This window comes from Olea europaea, chromosome 8 (assembly GCF_002742605.1).
Source record: "Olea europaea var. sylvestris chromosome 8, O_europaea_v1, whole genome shotgun sequence".
NCBI classification, from domain to species: Eukaryota; Viridiplantae; Streptophyta; class Magnoliopsida; order Lamiales; family Oleaceae; genus Olea; species Olea europaea.
This window is the reverse complement of record NC_036244.1, coordinates 7,045,554-7,057,037: the sequence shown is the minus strand read 5'-3', so window position 1 is coordinate 7,057,037 and position 11,484 is coordinate 7,045,554. Positions and strand designations below refer to the sequence as shown.

Sequence of the window (11,484 nt, the reverse complement as noted above, 5' to 3'; positions counted from 1 at the left end):
GAGCAAGATATTAAATAATTGCTATTGTATGCCTGTACCATAAGTAACTGTTCAAATGCTATTTAAGGCTTTTTCGGTAGTGATTTTGAAAATTTATTTTTTGACTTTTAGAGAGAAAAGTGAGTTCTATCCATGAGAGAAAAATAAAAAATGACGGCTAAAATAGTGAAATAACGGTCAAAATTTTGATTTTTTAGGGAGAAAAATCAATATCAAACGGGCACTTATTTTTTTGTCAGATATAACAATTAGACAACTGGTCACATCCAATACATTACTAGTCACAATAGATCACAATTAGCATACTTGGTCACAAAAGGTCATAGTCAACATATTAATGGGTTACAAACTTGTAAAAATGAGTTGCAATGAATAATTGTGGTTAATTAATTTGATAATTTGCAATGAATAAATGAGTTGTGATCAATAAAAGTTTTGATTTTTGAGTGATGTATAGTCTGTGATCTATAAAAATTTTGATTCGTGATCGATACATAATCTGTGACCCATAAAATTTTTGATTTGTAACAGAGTTAAGGTCAAGGTTCACTAGTCACATTTTTGAGCTCACGAGTCACGGTCATTTCGTATAAGTCACAACTCAGTACAAACAGGTCACATGTCATTTTGTAGAAGTCACAGATCAAATTTATGAGTCACATTTTATATTATGAGTCACGAGTAACAAATCGCAGGTTAAAAATCATATTTTATATGTCACAATGTACACAAGTCACAAGTTATTGCCAAGAAAAAAAAATTATGAATTTAATATATTTAATTACAAAAATATTTTTTTGATTAATTATTTCATAACTAAAATTTTAATATTATTTGATTTTTGAAATTTCAAACTTTATTTCTTAATTTTGAAATTGATCAGGTGCATATTCATTCCACCTGATTAGGTTACAGATTCAATAAAACCGATCACAGATGAGAATGTGCACAGGTCACAGATTTTATGCAACTGGTCACAGGTCATTGCCAATGAGTGGTCACCGGAATAGTCGTCGAAACAGTTGGAGAGGTCATCGGAATATTCGTCGGAACGGGATAAGTCACTGGAAGTTGCCGGAGAAGTGTTGAAGTCGCACGTCGTAAGTTGTCGGAGAAGCTACTGAGCCGTCGCCGAAAGTTGCCAGAGTCGTCGCTGGAAGCAGCAGGAGCCATCGCTGGAGAAGCTGCCGGAGTTGTTGTCGGAGAAGCTGTCCGAGCCGTTGTCAGAAGTCGCCGAAGAAGCTGCCGGAGCTGTCGCTGGAAGTGAGGTGGGATGGAGAGAGAAAGAGAATGGTTTAATGTGATGGGTCGATAGGTTGGAGATGGGGTAGAATAAGTAGATTAATTATATTATATTATAATTAAGTATTTAATAAATTTAATTATCACCTTATTTTTGAAATATTTTTTGAAGTTTGTTAGTTTTGAAATATGATTTTTAAATGAAGGACTAATGTGGTGTTCCCTACTGAAAATATGTCAACCATTTAGGTCATCATTCCCTTAACTTTTCATCAGTCAACAATAGTACACATTCTCATTTGTTTTCCTATCCATATTAATATGAACGTACATCCATGTTATCAACCTCGTCTCTATCGACATTCACATTCTCATCATAATAATCATGAGGTCATTAGTTTAGAAATTGGAAAAAAACAATCTTTTTACATTGTTTTTGACTCAAGGCTAAACCCTAATATTCCCTTAAATTCTTGCAATTGATATATGAGAATTCCCATTTTCTTATCTAAGTACCTCTTAACGATATATTGTCACCTTTGTACTAGGTCTCTTGGTTTTATGTTGAAGCTTAGTTGATCATAGAACTACATTATAGGTTGATCTAACGTGTTTTTACGAAGGGTAGAAATTTGACGATATTAAGGTATGCGTAGTGCTTAAGTTATTGACAAAAATTCTAAGCCCGTGACACTCGCCTCCGAATTTTTGGGGAAGACATCTTGAATTTATTATGCCTTTAGACATCAAAATAGTCTTGGTTTTTGTAGTGCTTAAATGTGATTGACAAAAATTCCAAGCCCATGACAATTGCCTCCAAATTTTTGGTGAAGACATCTTGAATTTATTATCCCTTTAGATGTCAAAATAGTCCTTATGGGAAGATTTTATTACTGTTAGTTTTGCAAGTGAATTTAAAAGGTACCTTAGAAGGAACGTTTGTGCTACAAGTATATCACCACTTACAGATTGGTGGTTAGGGCTTGATTTGGTTATTCAGCATTCGGTATGGTAGCTCAGCAAGCTCAAACTGTAAATATTCATTTTATTTCTCTCTCTCGTGAATTTATATTTTGGCGGCCGCACTTTATGATTATTAGATTCTTTTTTTTTTTTTTTTTTTTTGGTGGATGGGAAATAGGTTGGGTATGCGTTTGTAGACCAATATTATTACATACTCCACCGTTCGCCGGGGCATGTTCCTAATTTGTATAACAACGTCAGTAAGCTTGGCTGTCCTGAAGATGATGGCTCCATGAGCATCACCACCACTTTGCAAGTAAAATTTCTGTCTCTTGTTATGTGCTTAATTGGATTGCTAGATTGTATATTAGTTATCGTCGAAACCTGGTAGCACTAAGCTGAAAATGATTAGGTATAGGAAGCTTATATATCTGGCCATTGTTGCTAAGAAGTTTGGTGCAAGGAAAGAAGGGCAGGGACCGACTTTGTAAATTTTTTATGATGTTTAGTAATATCCAAGTTTCTATTTGTTAGGTCCTAGACAGTGAGATCTCTGCTATTGACAAGTGTATTTATTTTATTACCTGTCATTTTGAAGACTCATTCAATTAAGAAGCAAATGGTTGAGTTATTTAAATTTGAAATTTGAGATGTTAAAAGTTTCTTAATTTTGTTGGATATGAGAATACAGGCAATCAATGAGAAGATTCTGTCACTGAACTATGGACACTTAAGGCCTAAGATCAACACTCTGGATGCACAAGAGTCCTTTAATGGGGGAGTTCACGTCCTGGTGACTGGATATCTGTCTGGGAAGGGCAATACATTTAGGAATTTCTGTCAAACATTCTTTCCCATTCCACAGTATAACGGCTACTTTGTTCTGAACAACATTTTCTTATATATGGGGATTTTCAATGTGAACCCTGCTGTGGTCAGCAATGTTTTGAGGCCCATTACACCAGAGCTAAGTAACAAAAATTTAATGCTTTGTTCCATTTTATTTTACACTGTTGTTTGGACAAAAAAAAAAAAAATCTGTTTTCTGTTTCATCATTAGCAGGTCCAGCTCCGCTTCAGGAGATTCACGCTTCTCTGCGAAGCAGTTCATCTACTGATGAAGCTTATGGGGGAGAAGCTTCCACCTTGTATGAGATTGTAGATGTTCCAATCGTTGAAGAGGAAATTCCAAAAGAAGAAATTCGAGTAGCTGAGTTTTTGATGAAGTATGGGAAGATTTTTCAAATGGTGGTTGAATCTAGTCCACAAATTGAAGAAGTGCAAAAGAAGTCTTATGCTTCTATTGTAAGTGTCTACAAGATGTCTACCACCTTTAGTTTTTCCTTTATCCATTCACCTTGTTATATTTTTTTGCTACCTTGATCTCTACATAATTGTATTACTTTCTTATGGTACATCTAGAAGAAATTAAAAAGGAAAACATGAGCTAGATCCTAGCAAAATTAACCCCAGTTAGTTTATTACTGATTGACACTGAGATTTGACATTTCATTTAGTTGAATCTATTTTATTTTTCTGGCCTATTTTTCAATCCATCAGTAGTTCACTATTACCTTTTGCAATATGTTTTAGGCGACGCATCTCAAGGAAAGCACTGCAAATTTCTCACTGCCACCACATGATCCTCAGAAAGCTCCCCCAAAGATCACAGAGCAAGTGAATACACATTTACCACCGCCAACCGATGCACCTTTTCTAGTTCTGTTGCAATTGATATTGGGAATAATAAAGATGGTGAGAACATGATATGGCTAATAATTTATTGCCTGTTTATTATCAATTAATAAATTGTGATTTGAAATAATTCAAAAATCGTGTTATTTACTTTGAGCAGCTGATGGTTACTCGATATATATAAATGGCCTACCGATGACTGCTACTGAGTCCTTACTTGAAGTGTTTGAGAAATTTGGGGTAATCAAGAAGGATGGCATTCAAGTTAGAAGTAACAGAGTGCGTATTAGTTGGCATGCTCTATATTAATACAGAAATAGGTGGCATAACGAATGCTTATTCTCTCAGCACTCAAATTTATATTAAATCTGTCCTATGTTTTGGATTTGTGGAATTTGAGGAAGCTAATGCTGCACAAAATGCTATTGAGGTATGTGGTGTTTTGTGCTAAAAAATACATTCTTAAGTGCATATGAGGATATCTTCGTTTTTTTAACTAATATTATCAGTATTATAATTATTACATTATGTTGCCATGGTTTCTCGGCCAAAATGAAATTGTGGAAGGGGAATAAAGTTATGAACACAATTTTTATCATACATATATCATAAATGATGATCCTAATACTCTAGGAACTCCAGCAAAAAGGAAAACGCCAAAATAAAAATTTCGTAGGCATATCCGAACATGGACTATTGACGGACTCTATGCCTAATTTATTCATTATTATGACCCTTATATATACTCCCTGGCATTTGTTCCTTGTACAAAAGTAATTCGCTGTCATTACCATAACGTTCTAATGGAGTTTGGCATGATATCCAATGTTGCAAAGATGACTCTATTTTGGGTGGATAACTTTCATTGTTGTTCCGGGTAAAATATTTCAGGAAAAGAACAAGCTCTCTTTCTAAAGAGTTAAATTTGCTTGTGATCTTTCCTTCTCAGTCCAGTTCCTTTCCATTTTTCTTCTTCTATTGAAAAAGAAGTGGGTTGGGTGGCTGATGATTTTAAGGTGTTTGTTATTGTAGTGTTATATTAATTAATTTAGCTTAATCTCCATGATCTGTTCGACATTTTGATCATTTCAGTTATATACCCTATATTTACTGATGTTTCAGGCTTCTCTTCTTGCAATTGGTGGGTGTCAAGCAATTGTTAGGGAAAAGAAATCTACCAATTCTCAAGGCAAAAGGCCACTGTTGATGTTTAACTAGTTTGCAATTAAAGTATGACGTCTATGCTTATATCCAAATCTGAGAATAATATAAAAAGATAACCATAGCATGATGTGTTTAGTACAATATTATTTTTCCTTGCCTACTGAATTTGGAAAAAGCTTGTATGTTCCTCACCTCATTTATTCTGCTTTAAAAATTATGGAAACTGTGGAAATAATATCTGAATAGGTTGGTTCCTATTTTTAAAATGGAAATTATAATATGCTTGTTATCTCCTAAGATGAGAAGGGTGTGCTTTATTTTCCTCTGCAGTCAGCGAGGCAGCCTGTGAAGATAGTGTTGCATTTGTTGTAGTAGTGTTTATTATATACTTTGTATTTTTAACAATTGTGAGATTAAACTATGCGGGAAATATTTCATCTCAAAAGTTGCAGGGAACACTAGGAGAAGGTTCAAATCTGGGAGGGGTTCTGGATTCAGAAATGAGGCAGCGACAGGATGCGGAGCTGGTGGCAGAGGTTAAAGTCGTGGAGATTTTAATGCCAGGAATGAGTTCGCATATGGAGGTGGTAGTCGGGGAGGAATGATGGATATCAGAGGGCTGACAACATCAATGGCAATGTTGACCGTATGAGCGGCCGTGCTGGTGGAATGGTCAATGGGGCTGCAAAAACTGTGGCACCTTGGGTTTTGGCTACTCTTGAGAACGATAGTTAAAGAAGGGGCAATTGGTTTTTGTAGGCTTTTCCTTTAAAATTATGGTAAATTTTAAGTGTGTGGACATCCAGCGGGTAGACAGTTTCATGGACTGAATTTTTTATAGGGTTTTACAATTTTCTTGGCTGTTAGGTTTATATTGTGGTGCAATTTGATGTCCCGGAGTTGTAATTCTTCCTATATCATTTTTGGGCCATTTATTCCATATTCATTCTTGTGGAAATTACACCCCACCCTACTTTTGGAGATGTGATTTCTCAAATCAGGTGGGGGTGTTTTATCTTTCATAAATCAGAAATATATTAATTTAATTATAATATATATGTATAACAAATTATATTTAAATCTCACCTTTTTAGATGCACGTTCCAACCATATCCCATGAATTTAGAGTTTTATTTTAAGAAAACTCTCTAGCTTCCATATAGTTCGTAACCACATCCCACGTTCATATTATCACTCTCACAATTGTGTAAACTCCTCGCCATCTACGCCAACGACCCCACCCTCCGGTGAACTCCCAAACACAGCCAACACGCACATTATGCTCCCACTTCGTAACCATCATTCTACAGGTGTTATTATTACTTGGTTGGTGTGTGGGACCAGAGAATAATGGCTCGTTCGAAGAGCGATAATGCGGTGAACAAAGCCATAGATTCCTCAGATGGTAGAGGTAAAAGAAGGGTCGAGGAATCACATAATGTTTTCCCGTTGAAAAGGCACAAATCTTCTAGGTCGGGCTCGAAGGCTACTGCAAAGAAGGTATTTTTGCAGTCCATTGTGTTATTTTCAAATTGGTTTTGATTCACGAACCCCTAAAATTGATTGGTAGGGAGCATTCATTTTTGTGTTTTAAATTGTGAAGCATGCTATGTTCAATTTGTGAGATTGTTGTGCGGAGTGATTCAATTTATGACATACGAATTCGTCGTGAGCATGTTGGGTGCCATACTACTGCAAGTTATGGGTCATGTGCATATTCATCTGTTACAGTCTTTGTGTGATTGACCGAATACTGATGAATTGCATATGCAGTGTCCTCTATCCATATGTGCCCAAAACATTTTTCATTCATTTGTGACCAATATACAGTTTGAAGATTATGACCTGTCAAAAAAGGTACTTCATTTTTAGCTGATTCGTTTATGTGTCCTCAATGTCAATATGTTAACTTGTGGTGCATATCAATGGCATAATCTTACATCCATGTGACTTGAATATTGGTCACTACTATACTCACTTATGTAACCTGAATGTCAATATGTGACCAACTATTAATGTGACTCATAAATGGACTTCGTTGCCTTGTGTATTATGATTTTAGTACTTTTTGTATGTGACATTTGTTACTGCTTTTGTCATCAATATGCAAGTTTGGAGCTTTATTATACCATAGGATCACTGGTTCCCTGGAAAAATCACAGTTATTCCTACCAAGCTTGTGCTGACCAAATTCCAATAAAATCTTAACAAGACACAATAGAACATATTTCGTAACACGTGTTTCGATCACTTTTTAGATTTTCAAGAAATCGTGGTTCAATCTCAGTTGATTCATTAATTCCTATTGAGGTAGGTTCGACAACCAAGCAAGAATTAATTGTGTTTTGACATTGTAAGGATATTTGAGAGATTCTTTGTCACTGAATTTTGTTTGGTTTCTGGACTCTGATAATAGGCAACGATGATACAAGTAGATTCAAGAAGTCACCGTCAAGCTTGAAAGAAAAATATTTCAGTACCTTGAAGGTTGTCACACACAAAGATGTCAAGGACTCATTTCTTGCTGCAAGGGACATTCCAGATGAGAACGTTTCTAGGCTTGTAGCATTGTACTTTATCACCTCATTTCTATATCCAACAAACTATGAGAAGGTGGTTGAACACTTCCTGTTTGTTCTGGTTGAAGATTTTGATGAAATGAACGCATTTCCATTGGGCAAGTCACTGTTTGACACGTTAATCAGTTCTCTGAGAGAGGGGTTGAGTAAAAGGTCCAATCATTATAGATTAAGAGGTCCTTTGATAGTGTTTCGAGTCTACGAGGCAATACCCAATTTAGATGGCCATGTAGCCAGGAGGATTTCGAAAGCCTTTCCAGGAATAAGGAATTGGATTGTAGACGACCACCCTTTGGCTGCTGAGCTGGAAGCTCCTGAATGCCTCTCCAACCCAAATGTAAGGACTTTAAGACTATCGTTACACTAACTTGGAGGTCACAATCATTGATGAGTGCTTTACACTCATGATATTTATGCCACCTAATTTGTTATTTTGCTACTCTTGAGAGTGTTTTAGAATGTTTTAATGTGTGTTTTGATGTTGTGATGTAGATTAATGAAATTGGAGGAATTAAGCAAAAGTTGGCAAAATTGGAGAGAATGGGCCAAATTGTAAAAGATCCAAAGTTCGGGGACTAAAATATAAATAATCCAAACTTGCATCAAATCTTTCCATGAAGATCCAAGAGTGTTAGGAGTCAATTGGATGAGGAAAGATGTCAAAAGGATCAAATTTAGGCAAAATGTGATCACAAATCAATTTCCAATCGAAAAGTTATGATCCAGAATTTTAGCCTCATATTGAGACCTATTTCTGACATAGCAAACGATCGAATTGGAAAATGATGTTTCAGAAAAGTTATAGCCCTTTGAGTTACCTTTCCAATGCATCTTGAATCACCTTAATCGGATATCGGACGAAGAAGTTATGACAAAAATACTGAAGGAGGCGAAAACTGTCTTTTTCACCCGAAGTGGGCACCTGAAAACAACAGTGAAGGCGTGGAAAAACGGAATTTTATATTTATGGAATCTTTTCTTGGCCCAACTCAACCCTAATTCGTCCAATAACTTTAAGATACTATAAATATCATTCAAAAACCCTATTTTCAGGAAGGGATGGAAGGGGGCAAGATTGAAGAATTCAATCACACAATTTAAAGGAGGCAAAAGTTGAAGACATCAAAAGGAAGGAGGAACAATATCAAGGAAGAAGATTGAAGATCTACCCAAAAGACTAGTTTTTTCTATCCTTTTCCTTATGTTGTTTATTAAAATTTGTATGATTTTCATTTATTACACCATGAATTAAACAATTTATCTAGGGGATTGATGTAGCCGAATCAAGATTATGGTTTGATGATTTTATAATTATTTCTTTGATTTCCCGCTTATATTTAATTGTATCATGATTTTAACGCTTTCAATTGCCCGATCAACAATTGGATGATTTGGTGCTAGTCAATTCCGACGCTCGAGAGAGTGGGAATTTAGGCATGATCATAAGAGTGATACAACATAGAATTTATATGTTTCGAGAGAAAGTATAAATCAGTGAAGCTTACTCCATAAAAGAATCGAACCTTTATTAAATTCTTGATTTTCAATTTTGAACAGAGATGTTAGAATTGGGATCTAGGGTTAATTTCTAATCGGTGCTTGAGAGAGGGGGTTAGAAATACATTAGGATTTTTGCTTTTAAATATGGAAAAATTAATTGGAATAATTTGAATTCTTTGAATCATAATTGAAAGTTAGGTGAAATCAATCCCTAGGCCTTCTCATTTGATAAATTTGCATTCTCCAATTTTGTCGCATCCAATTCACGTTAGATTAGTTGAATTTATTCACTCATAAAACATTAAATCCATTCAACCATACATTTGTCTAAATAAAGTAGAAATTGCACAATTATAGTACTTAGTGAAATTTAAATTACAATCCCTGTGGGTTCGACACTCTTTACTCGATTACTATATTACAAAACTTGACACCGTACACTTGCGGTATAAAATCACGTTGCATAAAACGCGTGGCATGTTTTTGGTCCCGTTACCGGGGATTGTTAATTTGATTTTTACTAATATTATTACCAAGTAATTTCTATTTTAATTTAGATTTTTTTAATTTATTTTTTGTTTTTTTGTTAATTTTGGCTATCCACCCTAATCATTTTTGGTATTCTTTCCAGGAACTACCCAATAATATATGCATGTTTTCAACATTGGCAAGAGAGCATAGCAATTGAAATAAGTAATCTCAACATAGATACAAATGACATGGTTGTAGAAAATGTCTTCTGCCAGATTTGCTGGGAGATGCATTACACTGAGTATTGTTGGCATATACCTATGAACCCCCATATAATAAAGGTTGTAAGGTTTATACATTATTTAAAATGTCGACAAGAAGTGATTGACAACTCTGATGAAGACTATATGCCTTTGGAAGATTATGCACCTGACGATTGGGATGAAGACATCATACTTACGGGAAAAGGTCCTCCTATGTTGAATGAGAGGGTGATTGCAAAGTACTACAATAAACTGGCCAATTTGGAAGAGAGCAAAATATCGATTGGAGATTGGAGTTACTGGAGTGAATTGAAAAGGTGGAAATACAATCCACTTGAAGGGGTTAAAAGGAAAGATTCCTCATTGCTTGTGGATCTTGAATGTGGATCAATCGATCAATCCGAAGAAATTTCAATGATCTTAGAAGAGCCTGAAATGAGTGAGAACTTGATCACAAAGGAACTAAACGAAGATGTAGAAATCAATGAAGATGAAAATAACGTACATTCATCCGAATTCATTGATTATATGAAAATTGATTTTGTGATTAAGTCTGATGAAGTGATTGAAGTCTACATTGTTAAGTTTGAATCGAATGGCCTAAAAAGATCCTATTACATTGAAAATGACAACGACGAGATCTAAAGAAACAACGAGGAGCGGAGCAAAGTCAAAAGAAGAAAAATGGATAGGGCATCAAAAGCCTTCTTTAAAGTTCCATGATGCAATTGCCAAAGTCAAGTTAATGACTATAAAGAAGCGCTTCTTGGGAGGCAACCCAAGCATCTTATTTTACTTTGATTTTTATTTCGTTTTCTGTTTTTGATTAATAGGATAGTTTCAGTTATTTTATAATTTCTATTTAGGAATTCATCGGCCATATCCCGTCTTCCCTTAGGTTTATAAGTAGTCAAGTTGGTTATTTGATGTTTGAGCTAAGTAACACTTGTTCCATGTATTTAATATCTAAATTTGATTTTTCAGGAACGTGACGTCGCGGAACAATCATACCAACTTTGACGAGGAGAACATGAAAAATCTCAAATTTGGGGGTAAAAGCTAGAGGAAGCGTCCATCAAATTCAACGTCAGAGCACAGACCGTCATTGGCAATTCAGACAATTCAGGGAAGTCCACCTCATTTTCTTTTAATTTAACATTGGGGACAATGTTTAGTTTAAGTTTGGGGGGAGTATATTATAAATTGTCTAGAATTATCTAATTTTTTTATTATTGTGTAAATTGTGTGCATTTAAAAAAAATTATTTTATTTTATTTGTGTGTTTTGTTTTTAATTTCTTAATTGTCTGCATTGTTAAAAAAATCGATTTTTTTAATTATTATTTTGCATGCTTGTGTGAGTTAGATAGCCTTGCAGGTATTGATTTGTGTAATTAAGAACATGTGTTATTTTATGAATTGTGGATGAGTTATGTGTTCAAGTTAGATTTTTGCTTATTCATGTAAAATGGAAAATATATATGCACTTGAATTGATTGTGACGTTGGGCATGAGTAGGTTGATTCATGTTTATAGGTTGAATAAAAGAACTTAGATGCTAAACCCAAATAACATTTAAACATCATTATATCCTTAAACCAAATATAG

The 11,484-nt window shown here is 34.8% G+C and overlaps 1 protein-coding gene across 1 annotated transcript; it reads left to right on the top strand.

Moving 5' to 3' along the window:
* Nucleotides 1-826: 826 nt before the first annotated feature.
* On the top strand, nt 827-6,010 carry LOC111398683. The gene is made up of 6 exons (XM_023025715.1): nt 827-2,274; nt 2,384-2,521; nt 2,897-3,176; nt 3,269-3,510; nt 3,799-3,960; nt 5,511-6,010. The coding sequence occupies exons 1-6, from the start codon at nt 2,251-2,253 to the stop codon at nt 5,667-5,669; spliced, it is 1,005 nt and encodes a 334-aa protein (XP_022881483.1). The 5' UTR covers nt 827-2,250; the 3' UTR covers nt 5,670-6,010.
* The last annotated feature ends 5,474 nt before the right edge of the window (nt 6,011-11,484 follow it).